Raw genomic sequence first — 21,793 nt, 5'->3', positions numbered from 1 at the left:
GGGAAAAGTCAAAACCAATTATACAAAAAGTAAAAATAAAATAAAAAATGCATAGCTTAATTTCCAATAGTGTAAGTAAAGTCCCCTATACGTGCCCTTATAATAATACATCCCCCTCTCTGTAGTGTAATATGCTGGTCATGCCCTGTACTATTACACAACATCCACATATATCTATGTACAGTATCTATCTATCTATATACAGTAAATATATATACAGTATAGAGGTGAAGTACCGCCACTAACACGTAGCAGACAGCGAAAGCTATTTTTGCAGGGACACTGATCTGTTGCAAACTTGTGGGATATGGAGAGAGGAAGCTGTGAAGACCGAGATTGGTGGTAGGAGTGGATAGGTACTGGGGGTGGGTTGGAGTGTTTGTGGGCTATCAACAGTCACAGCTCAAAGTTAAAGCAAAAACTGTCACAGCTCAAAGTGAAAGTACATGGCAGAAGACAATATTTTGAGAAGCTTTTAACCAGAACCAAATAAACTCTCTAAATCTGAACGAAGTTTTCCCCAGACTGACAGAGCAGGGACATTGATACATGGCTTTTGTTCAGAACGCCTTTCTATTTTTAACACACGAGCCAGCTATACATATACATGACAGATGTTTTTATCTCGCTGCAGGATTTTTACATAAAGGGATAATGATGATGGTGTGTTTTTAATTATTACATTGTTCATTTGTTTGTTTTTTGTTGTTTGAAGACTTTAGGCAAATCTATTTACATTGGGCAGGAGCCTCGTCTCACCTCTCCTACAGAACATCTTCCAAGAGCAGGGCTTCGGAGTAAGAGCCACCTGCACCAATGAGATCGTCCGTCCGATGAGCGAAACAGATCAGGAACATAATACTTAGGAGTTATTTCTCATTTGTGGCTTTTACAGATGACATTTCTTTTTCCATCTATGTTATGGCTGGCTGACATTTAAACGTAATGACTAAGTGTTATGTGATAAAATACCGCAGCTCCGTTCTATGGGTTGCACATATAAAACTATTCAGTCCCGCGTCCTCAGCTATAATCCACTCCTAAAGACCTCTCCCGGCGTCTCTGAGTTATTAAATGTCATTGACATATCCTATACACACACAGATTTATTAAGCAACAGAATAAAAGCATTAGAAATTAATTCATCAGGTCTTATCTGTAATATCGCACAGGCTGAAGAGCGGGATTAGGAACTGATGTGACTTATGATGGGGTCAGATATGTGTCCCCCGATACAATCATTAATTTATACTGTATATGCCGGGGAGGGTCATAATCAGCACACCCTTGTCTGTGTGGGAATCAGCGACAGGGTAGGACAGTGGGCAGTAGCAGCACCTGCCAGTGGAAGAGTAAAGTTTACCCTACTCAGACTGTAATGGGAAAAGTACTAGGGTTGGCTATCGGTGCAGCCGCCATCGATGGTTACCATCAATGGTGATTCTGCGACTAGCCATTGGTAGTTACAAGCTATGTGATAGATAGTTTTAGCTATAGATGGTCATCCATTCTCCATCCATTCTCTTTGTCTGACTGGCCCATAGGCCAATCAGAAGGTGGGGGTGGGGCTTCAGGGTTGTCGGAGGGGCTATGCTCCGTGTCCCGGCAGCTTGAAAAAACAAAGAAACATCTGGTTCTCCCCCATCAATGGTAAAATTATTCGATATTGGCCATAAACCATTGATGATGGTCGATGGCCTTCCCTAAAAAGTATTATAAGAAGAACACAATAGGAAATAATAATGAGAAGATTAAAATGGGAAGAACACAATGGGTAAAATAAAATGGGAAAAGTTCCTATATGAGCAAGTAAACCTTTACTTATCATTTGTGGGCATATGATTAAGGGGGGGGGGGGGGGGGCGGGGAATATATGGCATACTGTACCCCAGGCCCCCCTCTGCCAGGGCACCGTGACATCTCTACTGATAATTGCAAGTAGTAAAGAGGCTGCTGCCATTCTTGAATGTGACACAATAGATAATAAAGTAGATTTTATTGTTCTATGTGCAGTTTAACCCCATGAGTGCCCAGTGAATTTGTGAATAGGTGTGAAAATTGCATTCATTATAAATTTATAATGACCTGTAATGTTAACTTATATAGGAAATATAGGGCGAAATGTAATAGGGTTTTAAAATGCGCATATGCGAATTCGCGGCAAAAAATGCGATTTTTTTTTTAATGTGTGATTTGGTGCGATTTTTTTCTTACAAAAAAAATCGCACCAAATCACACATAAAAAAAAAAATCGCATTTTTTGCCGCAAATTCGCATATGTAATGAGATGCGGATTCGCAGCAAAAAAGTGCGATTTCGGGCGATTTTTACTCATGAAAATGTGCGCATTTTGAAACATGCGATTTTGTGTAAAAAACAAAAACGGGGAAAAAACTGCGTGGGGTCCCCCCTCCTGAGCATAACCAGCCCCAGGCTGAAAGAGCCGGTCCAGGTTTCATAAAATCACAGGAACAAACAAGTCGGGGTTCCGTGGATTTTATAGAACCAGCACCAGGCTCAAGGCCCGGTTCCGGTTCCCAAAATATGGGGGACAAAATGACTAGGGGGCCCCCCTATTTCAAGAACCAGCATCGGGCCCAACCAGCCAGCAGGGTAATGCCACAGCCGGGGGAAGACTTTTTATGCAAGTCCCCCCGGCCAAAGCATTCATCCCCCTGACCGGTCAGCATGGGCAGGGGTCCTGGGAGAGTGGGTACCCCCCCAAAGAAGGGCTCCCGCCTCCAGAACTTACCTGCCAATGCTGAAGCCCGGGGCTGTCCTCGATGCCCCTGGGCGGTGGGCATCGAGCTGATACTTGTGTAAAAAATAGAAAAACTATTGTGTATTGCTGTGGAACTATGAGTCCCAGCAAGCCTGCACCACATGCAGGGACTTGGAGAACCACAAGTCCCAGCATGTGGGGCATTAAAGGGCCCGCTGGCACTTGTAGTTCCACAGTAATAAAAATAGTCAAATAAACACACAGACACACAATAAAAATAAAACTTTAATACATCCAAAGCCCATACATACTGATACTTACCTATCTTGAGCGCGTCGGTAGGTCCCTGGGTCCGGCCCGGTGCCTTGGTTCCGGGGCTGGTCCGGGGTCTGGGGCTCCAGGGCTGAAGAGTCCGGGGTCCTGGATCTGAATAAATCCACGGGGGACCTGTGTAAGGTAATCCTACTCACCACATCCTCTGGCAAAGATCCCGTCATGTTCTCCGTCTCCGCCGTAGTCCACCGCATCAGCCGCCGGTACCCGATTGGAATGAGAGGCGCAGAGATGTTTCATCTTCCACGTCTCTCATCCAAATTATTCTATTTTCTGCCTAGCGGCCAATCAAGAACCGACTTTCTCGGAGAAAAAGCAGAGAAAGTCGGCTCCTGATTGGCCGCTTGTATTTTGGGAACCAGGACCGGCCCTTGAGCCTGGTGTTGGTTTTATAAAATCTACGGAACCCCGACTTGTTTGTTCCTGTGATTTTATTAAACCAGGACCGGCTCTTTCAGCCCGGGGCTGGTTATGCTCAGGAGGGGGGACCCCACGCAGTTTTTCCCCCGTTTTTTTTAACCCTTTTTTGGACAGAACCATGCACAGATCACGATGATCTGTGCATGGTTCTGTCAAATTCACCAGCCAGATCCTGGTATATTTTTTTGGCGATTTTTAATAACCTTTACCAAAAATCACACCCTATTACATGTGCGTGTTAGATGCTTTCCAATGGGAAAACATCTGGATGCAAATTGAAGTGTGACTAAATATCGCCACTTCAAAATGTGCGATTTCGCTGCAAAAAATGGCCGAAAACGGACGATTTTGCGGGGAAAAAATAATCGCCCCCCCCCCCCAAAACGCAACCCATTACATTTTTTCACACAACATTATTATTTTAATTTATATAACATTTTTAACAGATATCTTGAACATCTCTCACAGAGATGTTGGCACTCAAAGGGTTAAGGTTTAGAGATGGGTCATTCGCGAACGAACCAGATCTTTTGCACGGATCCCATTCAAGAACGAGTGAGCCGCCGAGCCCAAAAAGGTGATCCGTTTCTTTTTAATTTTACGTTACAATGCATTTTCTTGATCTCAGTGCTGCCACCTGTGGCAGCTGAGATGTACTACCTCTGGAGACTGAGCACAGTGCTTTGACTACAAGTGATAGAAAGATTAGCTGCTGCTGCCAGGGATGGCCATCGGTGCAGACGCCATCGATGGTTGCCATCGATGGCGATTTTGCACCCAGCCATCGATCAGTGTTTTTACTCGGTCATGTATATTCCCCCTTTTTTTTTAAAGCGAGCCGAGGACCGTCTAAAACAGTCATGTCCAACCTGCGGCCCTCCAGATGTGCTGAAACTACACATCCCAGCATGCCTTGCCACAATTTGGCTATTAGGGAATGCTAGAATGATGGCAATGCATGCTGGGATGTGTAGTTTCAGCACATCTGGAGGGCCGCAGGTTGGACATGTCTGGTCTAAAAGATCCGTATCTTTCCACTGAGAGATTCGGCGGATCCCGGCTCAGCTTAATGATCCGTTTTGCCCATCTCTATTAAGGTTGTTTACAGTACATTGTCTTTGTTCCACTACAAGGAAACTTTATCATTTCTTTCAATTAGGTGGAGCTAGAAACAGTCCTCAGCCATTATCTCTCTGATTTGGACTGAGATACAGTATCCCCCTAAATACTCTCCTATCTTGGCCTACAGCCAGGTATAAAGCCAATTATTATTTGTAAAGGTGGAAATAATAATATTGGCAAAGGAGGAAGAAGATGGAGATGAACCATGTTGCGTCACTTCCATTTCTGGCTGCAGTAGCGGTGGTTCTTACCTCTGCAGAGATGGGGGGGCTGCCGCGATGCGGGCCCCCCTCTGCTGGCACCGCTATGCTCGTGGTCCCCGATGCTGCCAATCCCGGTCCCAGTCCACGCCGCGGGGTCGGTGCATGCGCAGTAGCTTCTTCGGTACTGCATATGCAGCAGCCCACAGAAGCCCACAGAAGCATAATCAGCAGGGGTGGATTTAGGGATGAGGGCACCCCATGGCACAACAATAAAGTTCGCACCCCCCCCCGCCTAATTGTATTATTTTTATTGATTACTTATAAGCCCTCATTTGATAATAGCCAGTGTAATGATTTATAAAAAAAAGCCACTAACTGTGACATGTTCTGTTATTATGTATACATATTTACTAAGTAGGACAGTTACAGGGGCAGTATCTGCATGTCCTATCCATATACACTCTATTTAAGATGGAATATAGTACAGTACAGTGGATATTTTGGGCTGACAGTACTATCACAGGCATCCAAGTGCCGCCCCCAAACATGTGGAAATTCGGCTCTGATAATCAGGGTCCCGTGTCCGGCACATATGCACAGTATCATCCTCGTACTGCGCATGCGTAGACCCCAGTCTTTATGGGCTGCCACTCAGCAGCCCATTTAGAAGTGTCCCAGAGGTAGGGAACATCTCCCAATGGGACTGCCTTGAGTGACTGGCAGGTCGGACTTCCAATAGGAAGCCTTAGCCACTGCAAGTCACAGTGAAGTCAGAGCAGTCTCATAGACTGCATCTGGCTTCACTTAGGCAGAGAACAGTGGAGGATTTGACCTGGGGGGCTGCAGCCATGCAGCCGATAGGTAAAAACCGCCACTCGTCCAGTGGCCTAACAATAGAACCACAGCCCCCGCGGTCGCGGGCAGGCGCAGTGTAATGTGGGGTACACACCAGGACGACCACCGTCGTTCACGACCGATAGACGACCATGGAACGATTTCCCTTGGACTTCCCGGGAGCTCCCAGGCAGTCCCCAGCAAACGATTAGCAAAAATTGTGTTTTTTTGCGGAACGATCTAGATCCGATCCCGATGCGCCCGCGATGGTCGTTAAGACGGTCGGATCGCTGGTTTTTGTTTTTTTTGCAAGAACACATGCGACCGTCGTCAGATGGGCCTTTGAAATTTGAATGAAGGGGCTGGACTAGCAGAGGGGGAGGACTAGCAGAGGGGGATAGGAATAGCAGCAGCCATTTTAAACCAGTGTATTTCTGCTTTGTTACTAGTGAGGCTTGGTTTATACCTGCTGAACGCTGGACATAGCTATTTACACATTACTTTGTTTTGCCTGCCATTACAAAGTGTCTTTTAACCCTGCACTATGGAGAATGCAGTGATGGGTAGTCACCAGCAACAGTACCTGCTCTATTATGCAGTTTTGAAGCTCAGGCGTCAGAGAGCCCAGCGCAGGAGAGAAAGATCATGCTGGACAAAGCAGTGGCTACTTCAGCGTCAGACTCGTTCGCACATGCCACTGCTCAGGGACATCAGGGAGAATAACCCAGACGATTTCCGTAACTTCTTGAGGATGGATGATGCCACATTCCAGGAATTGCTGCGTCTGGTGACTCCCCACATCGAGAAGCAGGATACCAAGTATCGCATGGCTATCCCTGCTGAGGAACGGCTGGTGGTCACCCTGAGGTTTCTGGCGACAGGACGGTCTCTTGCTGACCTAAAGTTTGGATCCCTCATCTCCCCGCAAGCTTTGGGCCTCATCATCCCGGAGACCTGCAAAGCCATTGTGAAGGTGCTGCAGTACCAGTATTGCAAGGTAAGGATGAAATATACACTGTACACTTTATTGTGCAAACAAAATATTTTTATTTATAATTTAGGCCTAGGACAGAAACAGGTTTTTTAGGCCTTTCATGGTTAAAACATGTAAAATAGTAAATAGATTGTGTCAACAAAAATATATTATAATACCATATATAAAAGATATTGTACAAAAACACACACTATATATAAAGATTTAAGTATGTATGACCCAGTTTAAACTTTCCCAATAAGTACGGGCTACTGTGTGGCAGAGGATGTCTGCCGCAGATAAGTAAAGGCTGCGGCCCACATGGCGCATGGCGCAGATGCAATGGTCCCGGCCACATTGATGTGCGCCATACGCCATGTGAGCAGTGGCCATCACATACCTGCAGCTGAGACCATGTCTGCCGCACAGTACCCCATACTATTGGTAAAGACAAAAGGGCAATAAATGGAGTTTGCTATCCAGATTGAGGAGAATCCTGTTCTCCCTCTGGTAATGCAGGTACAGGTAGCAGCATATAAAAAAACAAAAAACACACTCTGGTAACTTCTGGAACAGGCACTTACAACAGTAGGGATAAGGTACTGTGTGGCAGAGGATGTCTGCTGCAGATATGTAAAGGCTGCGGCCCACATGGCGCATGGCGCAGATGCAATGGCCCCCGCCCCATTGATGTGCGCCATACACCATGTGAGCAGTGGCCATCACATACCTGCAGCTGAGACCATGTCTTCGGCACAGTACCCCATACTATTGGCAAAGAAAAAAGGGCAATAAATGGAGTTTGCTATCCAGATTGAGGAGAATCCTGTTCTCCCTCTGGTAATGCAGGTACAGGTAGCAGCATATATGTAGAAAACCAAGACAAAAGACACTCTGGTAACTTCTGGAACATGCCCTTACAACAGTAGGGATAAGGTACTGTGCGGCAGAGGATGTCTGCTGCAGATATGTAAAGGCTGCGGCCCACATGGCGCATGGCGCAGATGCAATGGCCCCCGCCCCATTGATGTGCGCCATACGCCATGTGAGCAGTGGCCATCACATACCTGCAGCCGAGACCATGTCTGCCGCACAGTACCCCATACTATTGGTAAAGACAAAAGGGCAATAAATGGAGTTTGCTATCCAGATTGAGGAGAATCCTGTTCTCCCTCTGGTAATGCAGGTACAGGTAGCAGCATATAAATAAACAAAAATACACACTGTGGCCCTTGTGTGGCAGAGGATGTCTGCTGCAGATATGTAAAGGCTGCGGCCCACATGGCGCATGGCGCAGATGCAATGGTCCCGGCCCCATTGATGTGCGCCATACGCCATGTGAGCAGTGGCCATCACATACCTGCAGCCGAGACCATGTCTGCCGCACAGTACCCCATACTATTGGTAAAGACAAAAGGGCAATAAATGGAGTTTGCTATCCAGATTGAGGAGAATCCTGTTCTCCCTCTGGTAATGCAGGTACAGGTAGCAGCATATAAATAAACAAAAATACACACTGTGGCCCTTGTGTGGCAGAGGATGTCTGCTGCAGATATGTAAAGGCTGCGGCCCACATGGCGCATGGCGCAGATGCAATGGTCCCGGCCCCATTGATGTGCGCCATACGCCATGTGAGCAGTGGCCATCACATACCTGCAGCTGAGACCATGTCGATGGTAAATGATAAAGTAGCCTATTTTTTAAGACAGATCCTCAAAAACAGGACACTCTGGATCTTCTATCAGTAAAGAACTGTAGAATTGACGGTACTGGGGGGGTTGAGAAGGCTGTGTAGGTGTTGACTGGGTATGTGTTGGAATTGTGCTCGACTGGCCTGCTACGGTGGCAGGCGGAGTAGGCACTGGTGATTCTAATGACAGTGGTGTGTCTGGTGCACTACCAATGCCAACTATTTTAGTGCCACTGTTGAGATACCCTAAACTGCCATTATACACCAACTCCATGCATAACTTTTCAAAAGTAAGTTGCTGGTCAGGAGCCATGTTGCGAACACACTCTGCCACATAAGTGAAGTAGTTGTCATGTTTGTCCGGGTTTCTTTGCAGGACTTGATGTGCCCGCATCATAAATTCTTCATGTGCCGCTGCTTCTCCTTTTTTTCCTTTGCCACGCATTTTTTTGGCACGGGGGAGTGGTGGAGTGGGTTCCAGGGTGGGTGGCGGAGTGCGTGCCGGAGTAGGAACTTCGTTAGATGTGCATGCATTATCAGATAGGACAGATAGGTCTGGGGTTGCAGGTGGGTAGTCACCAAGCTGTAAAAAAATTGAACATGTTTACTAATCAATTCTATTTACTTCTAATTTCAGTTCCCTACCAGCGTGAATGAATGGAAAGTCATCGCAGAGGAGTTTGAACAGCGATGGAACTTCCCAAATTGCGGTGGAGCCATTGATGGCAAACATGTCCGCATAGCCCAGCCTATCAATAGTGGTTCCTACTATTTTAATTACAAGGGCTATTTTAGCATTGTACTAATGGCTGTGGTGAATGCCAACTATGAGTTTATCTTCCTGGATGTAGGAAGGAATGGCCGTGCATCGGATGGTGGCACTTTCAAGGACACAAAGTTCTACGAAAGGCTCATAGCGAACACCCTTCACTTGCCGTCTGTCCAGGAAACTAAACAGGGGCTTAACTTTGTTTTTGTGGCTGACGAGGCTTTTGGCCTGCACGAGCATGTCATGAAGCCATATGCGCAAAGGGGCCTGAACCATGACAAAAGGATCTTTAACTACAGGCTATCCAGGGCACGGCGTGTTGTGGAAAATGCTTTTGGCATCCTGGCAAGCCGGTTTCGCATTTTTCACACTGCCATTAACCTGAGGGTGGACAAAATTGACTGGGTTGTCACGGCGTGCTGTGTCCTGCACAATTTGCTCCGCAGAAAAGCCACACAGCAAAGGGCTACAGGCACAGCACTCCAAGAAGACCAAGAACTGCCAGAGGAGGTAGTGCAGATATCCTCCTTGCAAACCCCAACACAACGCTACACAGGGAGTGCACGAGCCAAACAGGTGAGGGAAGAGTACATGGCCTACTTTAATGGGGAGGGCGCTGTGGATTGGCAGGAGGAATCAATTAGATAGCCAAAAAAATAGACTCACCGATGCAGACTGCGAATTCTCCTCCTCCTCCTGCGCCGCGACTTCTTGGTTTTCCTGTTCGACCATAAGGACTACTCCTGTCCTCATCGACTCCTGGCTGAGGGTGAATGTCAACCGGTCATAGTACCAGAGCGATGTTTGATACATCTCGTCGACTCCAGCACCAGACTTCTTTGCAGCCTCCATCTTCTTGTGTTCCTTTAAGAACACCGTGCGCATATTCTGGATGCGTTTCCTCACCCATTCAACATTGGCCTCTGGGTGAAATGGAAGACTGTAGCGTGCCAACTCCTCCAAGGCTTGGTTTCTTTTCATTTTGTTTGAATACTCCTTGGATTTGGTTCTCCACAGGCATTCGTGTGTACGATATTTTTCAATAAACCCTTCCAAAAACTCTTGTTCCTTTGCGTTGGACATTGGGACTGTAAAAAGATAAAACCATTTTAGTTGTTATAGTTATACCCATGTTTTGTTTCATATTTAAATTTTTATAGTTATAGTTACCAGTTTACCTAGTTCTTATGTTTTAAGTATTTAAAATGTTAATAAACTTTTATGAAAACCACTATACATTTTATTGTGCAGATTGCTATTCACACACACAGGTGAATGGGGCCTAGCAGAGAGGAGTGCTTGGAATACTGCAATGGTGGACAATGGTTTATGTATATATATCTATATATACACAAACACACACACACAGGTGAATGGGGCCTAGCAGAGAGGAGTGCTTGGAATACTGCAATGGTGGACAATGGTTTATGTATATATATCTATATATACACAAACACACACACACAGGTGAATGGGGCCTAGCAGAGAGGAGTGCTTGGAATACTGCAATGGTGGACAATGGTTTATGTATATATATCTATATATACACAAACACACACACACAGGTGAATGGGGCCTAGCAGAGAGGAGTGCTTGGAATACTGCAATGGTGGACAATGGTTTATGTATATATATCTATATATACACAAACACACACACACAGGTGAATGGGGCCTAGCAGAGAGGAGTGCTTGGAATACTGCAATGGTGGACAATGGTTTATGTATATATATCTATATATACACAAACACACACACACAGGTGAATGGGGCCTAGCAGAGAGGAGTGCTTTGAATACTGCAATGGTGGACATTGGTTATATGTATACACACAGACATGGGGCCCACCCAAAAAAAACAGTGACATGGTCGGGTGCACGGTTGCCAAACCAGTGCTTTATACACACTATATACATTGGTGGCAACAGTGGGCATGCATAGAAGAGCATTGGGAGTGCAAACATACCAGGTTGTTGTTCTGGGAGATGAGACAAGAAGGAGAGTCCAACTGCTGCGCCAGCGCTGTTTGCTATGTGGAAAAACATGGCGCCGGGGGAGTGTTTAGGAAATGCCACTCAAATAGGCTGGATCAAACGACGGACGCACCGACGGACGGACGACGGAGGCGGCAAAAAACACTCACGATCTGCATACGATTGACGGTCGGTCGGCCTGGGATTGACAGATCCTACCTGCAGCACGTAGGACCAAAGATGCGACCAAACGAGCGGCGTGAACGCGCATTTGATCGGAATCGGATCAAATAAATGTCAAAAACACACGATAGTACATACAATCTGCATACAACCGGTCGGAATTGGATCTAAATTGACAGAATCGTGCCCTAGTCGTCCTGGTGTGTACCCAGCATAAGTGCAGGCGCCGGGTGGCTGCGGTGCTATTTTAATGCCCCCCCACCCCCGCAGCTTTACCTGTCAGCGCTGCGGTGGTCCCGGCTCCCATCCTGGCTTCATTCTGAGCCTATGGAGACGGACCATCATAAAATGTCCGCCCCCATATAGCAGACAGTTCTCTGATCCATATCAGAATAAAGCCAGGATGGGAGCCGGGACCACCGCAGCACTGACAGGCATCCCAGCCCCCACCCGCACTGTTCACATCCCGGCTCCCACCCGCTGCCCGCATCGCTGACAGGCGGACTCCGTCCTGGTATGTAAGTATATATGTGTTTGGCTGGCGGGCGGGCACCAGAACATACCTCCCAACAGTCCCGATTTTAGCGGGACAGTCCCGATTATCAGGGCCTGTCCCGCTGTCCCACCCGTGGGCGGCAGTGTCCCGCGGTGTGGGGGGGGCTGTTGGGAGTCCCCCCTGTCAGCTGCTAAGCAGCGGGGAATAAACACTGTGCACATAACAAGGGTATAATCGGGGGTAACTCTCAGGGTGCATCAGGAATGTCATGTAATAAAATGTTATGTTGTAACAGTCACCTTACCCCATTACAGTTCTTATGTACAGATGATCTTAGTATACGGGAAGGAGGGAATGACAGAGGAAGAATTCCCGGAATTATGGAGAGGGCAGGCAGTGTGCATGGTGGGGAGGCCTGTAGAGAGTCTATTGAAGGGGAGAGGGGAAAGAGGAAGCTAGTAAAGAATTCAAATGGGTCCTGGGGTGAAACTAATCACAATGGCCCTTATTCTGATCGGTGCGGATATTCCCGCATGCGGACGGACCGCCGATGTTGATCGTCTGCGCATGTGCAGAGGTCAGTCTGCGCATGTGCAGGCGATTTCGCCGCACGGATTCTTTATACACCGCACAGGGGGCGTAGAGGGGCATGAGGGGCTACTTAGCCTCATTACCCTATGCATACGCCCCGCGTTTCATGGGCGTTCCCATGCAAACGCGGGGCGTATGCATGGTAATGAGGCCGTGACGCGTGGGTACGGGGCGGGCATCTGACATCGCCGGATGTCAGCTGCCCGCCCCCATACATGATTTCACACGGACAAGTGTCCGTGTGGTCTTGTGTGGCGGGACCTGGTGGAGCGTGCGGCCCTGCATTCGATGTTCGGCGACCATCGAATGCAGGGGCTGCTCCCAAGACGGAGGAGGCGTATCCCCGTCCAATTTCATGCGGATCGCCACATATCCGCGTACGGACGGCAGGTGGCGATCCGTATGGAAGGCGGGGATTCGCCTGCACGGTCGCGGCCGCATATTCTGATCGGGCCGCACCGATCAGAATAAGGGCCAATATTAGAGCCATATCTAAAAATAAACATAAATGAAAATGCTTACTGGCTAATGCAAGAAGCTTAGTGAGTAAAATCGGGGAGCTTGAAACGGTGATCAGTAGGGATGACTACGACATCATTGTTATTACAGAAACATGGTGTAATGAGTCGCATGACTGGGCATTAAACATGTACACTCTACAGGAAAGACAGGGAAAATAGAAGGGGCGGGTGTGTGTGCCTATATGTAAATAATAACTTAACATCATGTGAGAAAAATATGAGCACAGACCTGGAAGACGACAACTCGGAGACAGTGTGGGCAGAGATAACCGACAATAATAAGAAACCAAAAAGCAAATTTATAATAGGGGTATGCTATAAACCACCAAATATAAATGAAAGGGAAGAGTCTCTTCTTTTAAACCAAATTAAACAAGCATCAAATCAGGGTCAGGTATTAATTATGGGGGATTTTAATTTACCCGACATTGGGCCTTATTTTGGTTCATTCTTTCTGACAAAATCCTTCTTAGATGGGCAAAACCATGTGCACTGCAGGTGGGGCAGGTGTTACTTGTGCAGAGAGAATTAGATTTGGGTGGGGTTTTACTTCAAAGTGAGATCTATATTGCAGTGTAAAAATAAAGCAGTCAGTATTTTCCCTGCACAGAAACAAAATTACTCACCCAAACCTAATTCTCTCTGCACATGTTACATCTGCCCCCCCTGCAGTGCACATGGTTTTGTCCATCTAAGAAGGATTTTGGCAGAAAGAATGAACCAAAATAAGGCCCATTGATTGGGAAAACGAAACAGGTAAATCAGCAAGAAGCAATGGGTTCTTAAGCTTACTTAAAGACCAGTTTATTACACAAACGGTAGAAACTCCAACTCGTGATGAGGCGCTCTTGGACTTAGTATTAACAAATAACACAGACTTAGTTTCAAACACAAAAGTAATTGAACAATTAGGGAATAGTGATCACAATATGGTTTCACTGGAAATCAACTTCAGTAAATTACATCAAAAAGGATCTGCAAAAATACTAAACTTCAGAAAAGCGAACTTTGAATTATTCAGGGAAGCCCTAACAGGAATTGGGTGGGAAACGGTTATGGAGGGAAAAAATGCAGAGGAAATGTGGGATACTCTAAAAAAGGTGCCTGATTCACTAACTATTGAATACATTCCTAAAGTAACTAAAGGTAAATTCAACAAAAAAAAGCCACCATGGTTGGACAAAGAAGTAAGGTCAGCTATCAACAATAAAACCAGAGCCTTTAAATTCTATAAAAATAACTTGAATGAGGAGGCGTTCGCAAAATACAAAGGGCGGTATTCAATGAGCCTGATTCGCCATGTTTTTTTGGCGAATTTGTGCTGTTTGGCGAATTTCTGACTAAAACGGTGAATCACCCTATTCAATGAGCAGATGGCGAATATATTTGAAGGTTTTTTTCACCATGATTCACCGAGTAGCAATCGCTATCTTTTTATGGTGAAGTGGAATGTGAACTTTTAAAATAAAGTGTTTTGTTTTTTACATTTGATGTAAAAAAATCAGGAATTTTCTTCTGAGGAGGGGCATGCTATTTTTATTCATGTGCTGTAAGCACATGAATATATATTTAATTTAAACAAAATTATTTATTTATTTTTTTTTTACACAGCAGCCAGCAAGGGGCGCCGAGCCGAGCCGTTCATTACATATTCATATATTCACTGCACACGATCGTTACGATCGTGTGTAGTGAATATACGCTCCCCAGCTGGCACCCCCGGGGGGCAGCCTGTGCTGCCTGGCACCCGGGGAGCCCACCTAACCCCCACAAACGTTCTGGGCTAGGCAGAGAGACTTCCATCTCTCTGCCTGGCACCGTCCTCAGGCTCCCTGCGGCAATCGCTGCAGGAGCTCATATTTGCCAGTCAGGGGCAGCGAGCCCCTGACACGTTGAATACCGGAGCCCGCCGGCTCCGGAACGTGGCGAATGTGCGGCGAATGTGCAGCGAATCCTAAAAAGGATTCGCTGCACCTCGCAGGTATTCTCATTGAATACCGCCCAAAGAATCAAACAAAACTTGTAATGGGGTAATCAAAGCAGCTAAAACATTATATGAAGAGTGCATAGCCACTGAAAGCAAAACCAACCCAAAGAAGTTTTTTAAATACATAAATAGTAAACGTTTAATTAAGGAAAACATAGGCCCACTAACTGATATTAGTGGAAAAAGTGTTACTGAGGACAAGGGAAAAGCAAAACTGTTAAATGAGTTCTTCTCATCAGTATTTACTAAGGGAGAGCAGACTGTGGAACGAACATTTACCACAAACGGGACAAATAAGCCAGATCTCATTGTGGATTTCATGCCAAAGGAAATAATACTGAGGCTAAGCAAACTCAAAACAAATAAGTCACCAGGGCCAGATGGGATTCATCCGAGGGTATTAATGGAATTAAGGGATGAACTAGCTACCCCCCTACATTATATCTTTAGCAAGTCACTATCGTCAGGTATAGTACCAAAAGATTGGAGAATAGCAGAGGTAGTGCCAATATTCAAAAAAGGAAAAAAGGAAGATACCGCTAATTACAGACCCGTTAGTTTAACATCAATTGTGGGTAAACTATTTGAAGGATTTTTAAGGGATGGTATCCAGGAATATTTAGATCATCACCGTCTACTCAGTACTAACCAACATGGGTTCGTGAAAAATCGTTCATGCCAAACTAATCTACTAGGGTTCTATGAAGAGGTTAGCAAAAACCTCGATAATGGAAATGCTGTAGATGTGATTTTCCTAGATTTCGCTAAAGCATTTGATACTGTCCCACACAAGAGATTGATTAATAAAATGGAGAACCTAGGATTGGGTGAAAATATCTGCAGATGGGTAGGGAATTGGCTATGTAATAGAGAACAAAGAGTGGTTGTGAATGGTGCCGTATCAGATATGATACCGGTACTAAGTGGAGTGCCCCAGTGTTCGGTTTTGGGGCCCATTTTGTTTAACATTTTTATTAACGATATTGGGATAGGGTTACTCAGCAATGTATCCATCTTTGCTGACGATACAAAACTTAGCAAAGTCATCAAATCACCAGAAGATGTCACCATGCTTCAAAATGATCTTGCAATTCTAGATGAGTGGGCAAAAAAATGGAAGATGAGGTTCAATGTAGATAAATGTAAGGTTATGCACCTTGGGAGACACAACCAGTGTGCAAGTTACAACCTTAGCGGAGAGGAACTGGGTAATTCCATACTTGAAAAGGATCTAGGAGTCCAAATAGACAGCAATCTAGGATGTAGTGCCCATTGTAATGTAGCTACAAAAAATGCCAACAAAATTCTGGCATGTATTAAGAGGGGAATGGAAACTAGGGACTCAAGGGTAATTATGCCACTATATAAAGCATTGGTGAGACCTCACCTAGAGTACGGAGTACAGTTCTGGGCCCCACACTATAAAAAGGACATCATAGAATTAGAAAAAGTCCAAAGGCGAGCAACAAAGCTTATTAGGGGAATGGAGAATTTAAGCTACGGGGAGAGATTAAGCAATTTGGGACTATTTACATTAGAAAAGAGACGTTTAAGGGGGGACATGCTCAACATGTACAAGTATATCAAGGGCCAATATAAGGAACTGTCACACACCCTACAGTATTTTCTACTAGAAAGGAATCTAGGACGCGAGGGCGTGAGTATAGATTAGAAGAAAAAAGATTTCATTCAGCTAGTAGAAAGAATTTCTTTACGGTCAGAACAGTCAAACTCTGGAACTCTCTTCCCAGAGAGGTGGTAACGGCTGGCTCATTAAATGCGTTCAAGGCAAAGTTGGACAAACATTTACTGGAGAATAACATCCATGGGTACAAATAAGAAATATAATTTGTCTGTAAAATACCAGAACCTACCAAATCAGCAATGGATATCTATACCAGGTTGAACTAGATGGACGCAAGTCTTTTTTCAGCCTTACCTACTATGTAACTATGTAACTATGCACAGCGTCTATTCCCGCAGCCAGGGGGCTGGGGGCATGGCTAGAGGCTCACAGAGCCTCTGGGTCATGCCCCCATAGCGGCACAATGGGGGCGTGGCCTCGTGGGAGAGCCGCGAGTATAGGCCACGCCCCTGAAATTTTCGGCGCGTCTGCTGAGCTGCAAAAGTTGGGAGGTATGCCAGAACCCTTTGGCGGGGGGGGGGGGCAATATTTGAAGTTACGCCACTGAACTCGTCTGCAGTATCATCAGCGTCTCCTCGTGCTTTTGTCAATCCACTGGGAGCTACCCACGCAGCCCTCGGACATCAACGATCATGTATCCCACTCTGACACAGGTGTCCCACTCTGACACAGGAAATAATAATATTGGTATAAGGCAGAAGAAGTCTCCCATTGCCATGGAGATGAACCATGTTGCGTCACTTCCAGTTCTTTCTGCAGTAGCGGCGTTAATCCTACAGGCATTTGCAGGAACCCCGGAGACAGTACACAGCCAGCAACTGGACACAGAGGGGGCCAACTCCTGACCGCATACTACTCCTCCACTACACCTTAATATAAGATAATGCATAAGGATACACATATTATTATGACATTGTACACGGTTCAATTCTTTGTTAATTCTGCTTCAGAATAAATAAAAAAACATTTTAAGAAAATATAATGCAATTTCGTATGCTCTGGAATTAGACCATTACCTAGAAGGAAATATAGTATACCTTAGTAAAAAGCTTACCACCATTCACGTTTCTGATTTATTTTATGTGCATGTAATTTCTCCATTTCCATCATTATTTCTGTTATCTGTTTCCTTGAGTTGCATTTAGTTTATTTTGTTTCTTTTTATCTTCTGCTGTGATGGATAACTCAGCAGATTCCCTCCTTGGCACCTTGATATGTGTAAAGCAGATTAGTACGAGTCTCTTGGCAGAGGCTGATTGGCAGCGGGCCTCTGTCTGGGCTCTGACAGGAGATGGGACCATTTTAAGCAGAACAAGTAGCTGGATCCTGTTAAACTGGAAATTAAGTTGGTGAAAAGGAGAGGCAGTGGGTGATGGGGAGAGTGTGACAAGGAGAGGCAGTGGGCAACAGGGAGAGGCTGTGGGTCATGGGTAGAGTGTGACAAGGAGAGGCAGTGGGTGATGTGGAGAGTGTGATAAGGAGAGGCAGTGGAAGATGGGAGGAGTGTGACAAGGCCTTGTAGTCAGGGCCATCGCCACCGCTAGGCAGCTCTAGGCATTTGTCTAGGGCGCCGGCCACTGGAGGGCGGCAGTTCGCCCCCCACATGGAGGTGAGCGGAGGTGCTGGCAGGGGTGTCTGTGCTGCAGGGGTACCACTACCTGCGGCGCTTTGTCCGTGCCGCCCTCTGGCAGGAGCGGGCAGGGGTGTCCGTGCCGCGGGGGTACTTGCGGTGCTGTGTATTAAGCTGGTGGTGGTGGCGGGGTCCCTGCAGTGATTAGCAAATAACTAGCACTATCCGGCGGCCGGGCGGCGGCGCGGGAAGCGCTGCTGGGTTTGAAAACACTTGCCACATGCTGATTGACTGGCTGAGATTCAGCCAATCAGCATGCGGCAAGTGTTTTGAAAGTCATAAGCACTTCCCGTTCCGCCGCCCGGCCGCTGGATATCGCTAGTTATTTGCTAATCACTGCAGGGACCCCGCCACCGCCACCAGCTTATTACACAGCACTGCAGGTACCCCCATGGCATGGACACCCCTGCCCACTCCTGTCAGATGGCGCAGCAGGTAGCCCTCAGCCCCCCCACCCGGGTCTGTACTGCTCCGGTGCCTTGCACCGGCCCTGGTTGCAGTGGCCAACAGAGAGAGGCTGTGGATTATGGGAGAGTGTGAAAAGGAGAGGCAGTGGTGACAGGGATAGACTGTGGGCGATGGAAGAGTGTGATAAGGAGAATCAGTGAATGACAAGCAGAGGCTGTGGGATATGAGTAAAGTGTGACAAGGAGAGGCTGTGGGTGATGGGGAGAGTGTGATAAGGAGAGGCGGGGTAGTTGACAAAGTAGTGGTAAATATACCAACTTTCCACACTGAGAGACTTACTTTTGGAGATAATTACATGAGGACTTATTAGTGACGGCAACATAGCAATGGATCCCAACAGCTTTTTATTGTCAGAGGTGCCAATTGCTTTTAAATTGACTTTTATTCTGTTTATCAATATTACATTTGCATATATATTTCTCATTGGCGTATAGCACTACTTTCTTTTTTTCTGATAAGGAGAGGCAGTGGGTGATGGGGAGAGTGTGACAAGGAGAAGCAATGGGTGACAAGGAGAGGATGTGGGTGCTGGGGAGAGTGTGACAAGGAGAGGCAGTGGGAGACAAGGAGAGGCTGTGGGTGATGGGGAGAGTGTGACAAGGAGAGGAAGTGGGTGACTAGGAGAGGCGGTGGGTGATAGGGAGAGGCTGTGGGTGATGGGGAGAGTGACAAGGAGAGACAGTGGGTGACAATGAGAGGCTGTGGGTGATGGGGAGAGTGTGACAAGGAGAGACAATGGGTGACAAGGAGAGGCTGTGTATGATTGGGAGAGTGTGATAAGGTGAGTCAGTGGGTGAAAAGGAGAGGCTGTGGGTGATGGGCAGAGTGTGACAAGGAGAGGCAGTGGGTGACATGGAGAGGCTGTGGGTGATGGGGAGTGTGACAAAGAGAGGCAGTGGGTGACAGGGAGAGACTGTGGGTAATGGGGAGAGTGTGACAAGGAGAGGCTGTGGGTGACAGGGAGAGGCTGTGGATGATGGGGACAGTGTGACAGAGAGAAGCAGTGGGTTATGAGGAGAAACAAAAATAGAACTGCGCCATAAAAGGGGGAAATAGTACATGCAATTTATTTATGTACCGATAAAAAACACATATAAAACATACACAGAATAATATAACACAATATAATTGATATTACATAAAAAAGTATATAGGGGGAAGGTTTAAGTAAAAATTATTGCACAACCGGTCGTGTCAGGTTAGTGGATTAAAACCAAGTAATTTTTGCTTCCCTTTTACTTATTGCGGTCACATTAGTATATTAGTTGTAGTTAATTCGTTGGTTACGTAACAGTCTTTGTTTGGATTAGTGAATATAACTGTCCAGGTTTTTTGTGTCTGGCCAGACAATATTATATTGGGGTACCTTACAGCTGCCACCTGTAATTCCTCCGGGCTCCCAGTGGATGGTGCTGAATCACCTTACTTGGTCCAACTTTATCTGGAGTCTCCTTCGGGCTGGTGGTCTGGTTGTAAACTGCGTGGTATCCCCTGTGGTGCAAAAAGAATTATTTATTGATCCAACGCGTTTCCCCGCCTCCGTTAACGGTCTCAGCGGCTTTATCAAGGAAAAAGAAAAGGAAGAGTCGCAAGTGGATGTCCACTTAGTAGGTCCCATATTTATACCTCAGGATGGTCTGAGCGGCATGTCTGTGTGCCGTCTTGCCGTTTCCGGCTAGGCGGCGGCTTTTCCGCTGTTTGTTACTTAGTTTCCGGTCCGTGCGTTCCACTGGGCCGGAAGCGCGTCATTTTGCGTTCCATTTCGCCGTCAATGTAGTGTCCGTCTTATGTATTCCCTCTATTTATGTTGTTATCAGCATCTAGGGAATGCAGTTAGTAGCGGCCATTTTTATTAAGGGAATATGTCGTTTCCACTGGTATTCAAATCTGCTTAGGTATATTGCAGAAACCGCAGCCGCCATTGTTATTAAGGGAAGTCATGGAAGAGATCATTTATTTCTTTGGGAAAACATATATTATTTTATTGACATCATAGATTCCCAGTCTCATTATGTTAATCATGTCCATTTCTGACATATTATGCCTTAAATATAGCTGTTATGCCGTATGCTGCGGATACTTTTTTCACACATTTTATCTCAACTGCCTTTTATGTTCCGCTTCTAATAAGTTGTAGATATGAATCTAGATATATAATATGAGAAAAAGATAAACATATGTGAAAAAGAGGTTTCTCTCTCTGTATATATATCTATGTGCATCTTATTATAATTGGTTTGTTTTTCTCTTTTATAATGATAATTTGGTGACTAATCGATGTTTATATATAATAATTTTGCCCTTGGGATATAGACTCCTCCAGATGTAGGAATAGGAAGATAACAGATGGATGGAAAATAGCTTTTTAGGTGATATATTTACATTGTCTTTATTGGGAAACTCAAAGTGTGATTAACCGTCTACTGAGTATTTGTCGACACATTTATACTGCCATAAAAGGCAGTTGAGATAAAATGTGTGAAAAAAGTATCCGCAGCATACGGCATAACAGCTATATTTAAGGCATAATATGTCAGAAATGGACATGATTAACATAATGAGACTGGGAATCTATGATGTCAATAAAATAATATATGTTTTCCCAAAGAAATAAATGATCTCTTCCATGACTTCCCTTAATAACAATGGCGGCTGCGGTTTCTGCAATATACCTAAGCAGATTTGAATACCAGTGGAAACGACATATTCCCTTAATAAAAATGGCCGCTACTAACTGCATTCCCTAGATGCTGATAACAACATAAATAGAGGGAATACATAAGACGGACACTACATTGACGGCGAAATGGAACGCAAAATGACGCGCTTCCGGCCCAGTGGAACGCACGGACCGGAAACTAAGTAACAAACAGCGGAAAAGCCGCCGCCTAGCCGGAAACGGCAAGACGGCACACAGACATGCCGCTCAGACCATCCTGAGGTATAAATATGGGACCTACTAAGTGGACATCCACTTGCGACTCTTCCTTTTCTTTTTCCTTGATAAAGCCGCTGAGACCGTTAACGGAGGCGGGGAAACGCGTTGGATCAATAAATAATTCTTTTTGCACCACAGGGGATACCACGCAGTTTACAACCAGACCACCAGCCCGAAGGAGACTCCAGATAAAGTTGGACCAAGTAAGGTGATTCAGCACCATCCACTGGGAGCCCGGAGGAATTACAGGTGGCAGCTGTAAGGTACCCCAATATAATATTGTCTGGCCAGACACA

The 21,793-nt window shown here is 45.9% G+C and overlaps 1 protein-coding gene across 1 annotated transcript; it reads right to left on the bottom strand.

The window, feature by feature from the left end:
- Window positions 1-764: 764 nt before the first annotated feature.
- On the bottom strand, window positions 765-20,320 carry LOC146041577 (uncharacterized). The gene is made up of 5 exons (XM_083161527.1): window positions 20,265-20,320; window positions 19,986-20,050; window positions 9,733-10,154; window positions 8,754-8,880; window positions 765-808 (listed from the first exon to the last, which is right to left on the bottom strand). The coding sequence occupies exons 1-5, from the start codon at window positions 20,318-20,320 to the stop codon at window positions 765-767; spliced, it is 714 nt and encodes a 237-aa protein (XP_083017653.1).
- Window positions 20,321-21,793: the final 1,473 nt, after the last annotated feature.

Source organism: Crinia signifera, chromosome 19, assembly GCF_055691185.1.
Source record: "Crinia signifera chromosome 19, ASM5569118v1, whole genome shotgun sequence".
Lineage (NCBI taxonomy): Eukaryota > Metazoa > Chordata > Amphibia > Anura > Myobatrachidae > Crinia > Crinia signifera.
This window is presented reverse-complemented; position numbering and strand designations above follow the sequence as displayed.

Excerpts from the sequence above, each read along its gene's own strand:
- LOC146041577 (XM_083161527.1), bottom strand. The coding sequence starts at position 20,320 with ATGGAACGCAAAATGACGCGCTTCCGGCCCAGTGGAACGCACGGACCG. Across the intron at positions 20,051-20,264 it reads ACGCACGGACCGGAAACTAA|GGGATACCACGCAGTTTACA; the intron begins GTAACAAACAGC and ends TTTGCACCACAG. Across the intron at positions 8,881-9,732 it reads AGAATTCGCAGTCTGCATCG|CTTGGTGACTACCCACCTGC; the intron begins GTGAGTCTATTT and ends ATTTTTTTACAG.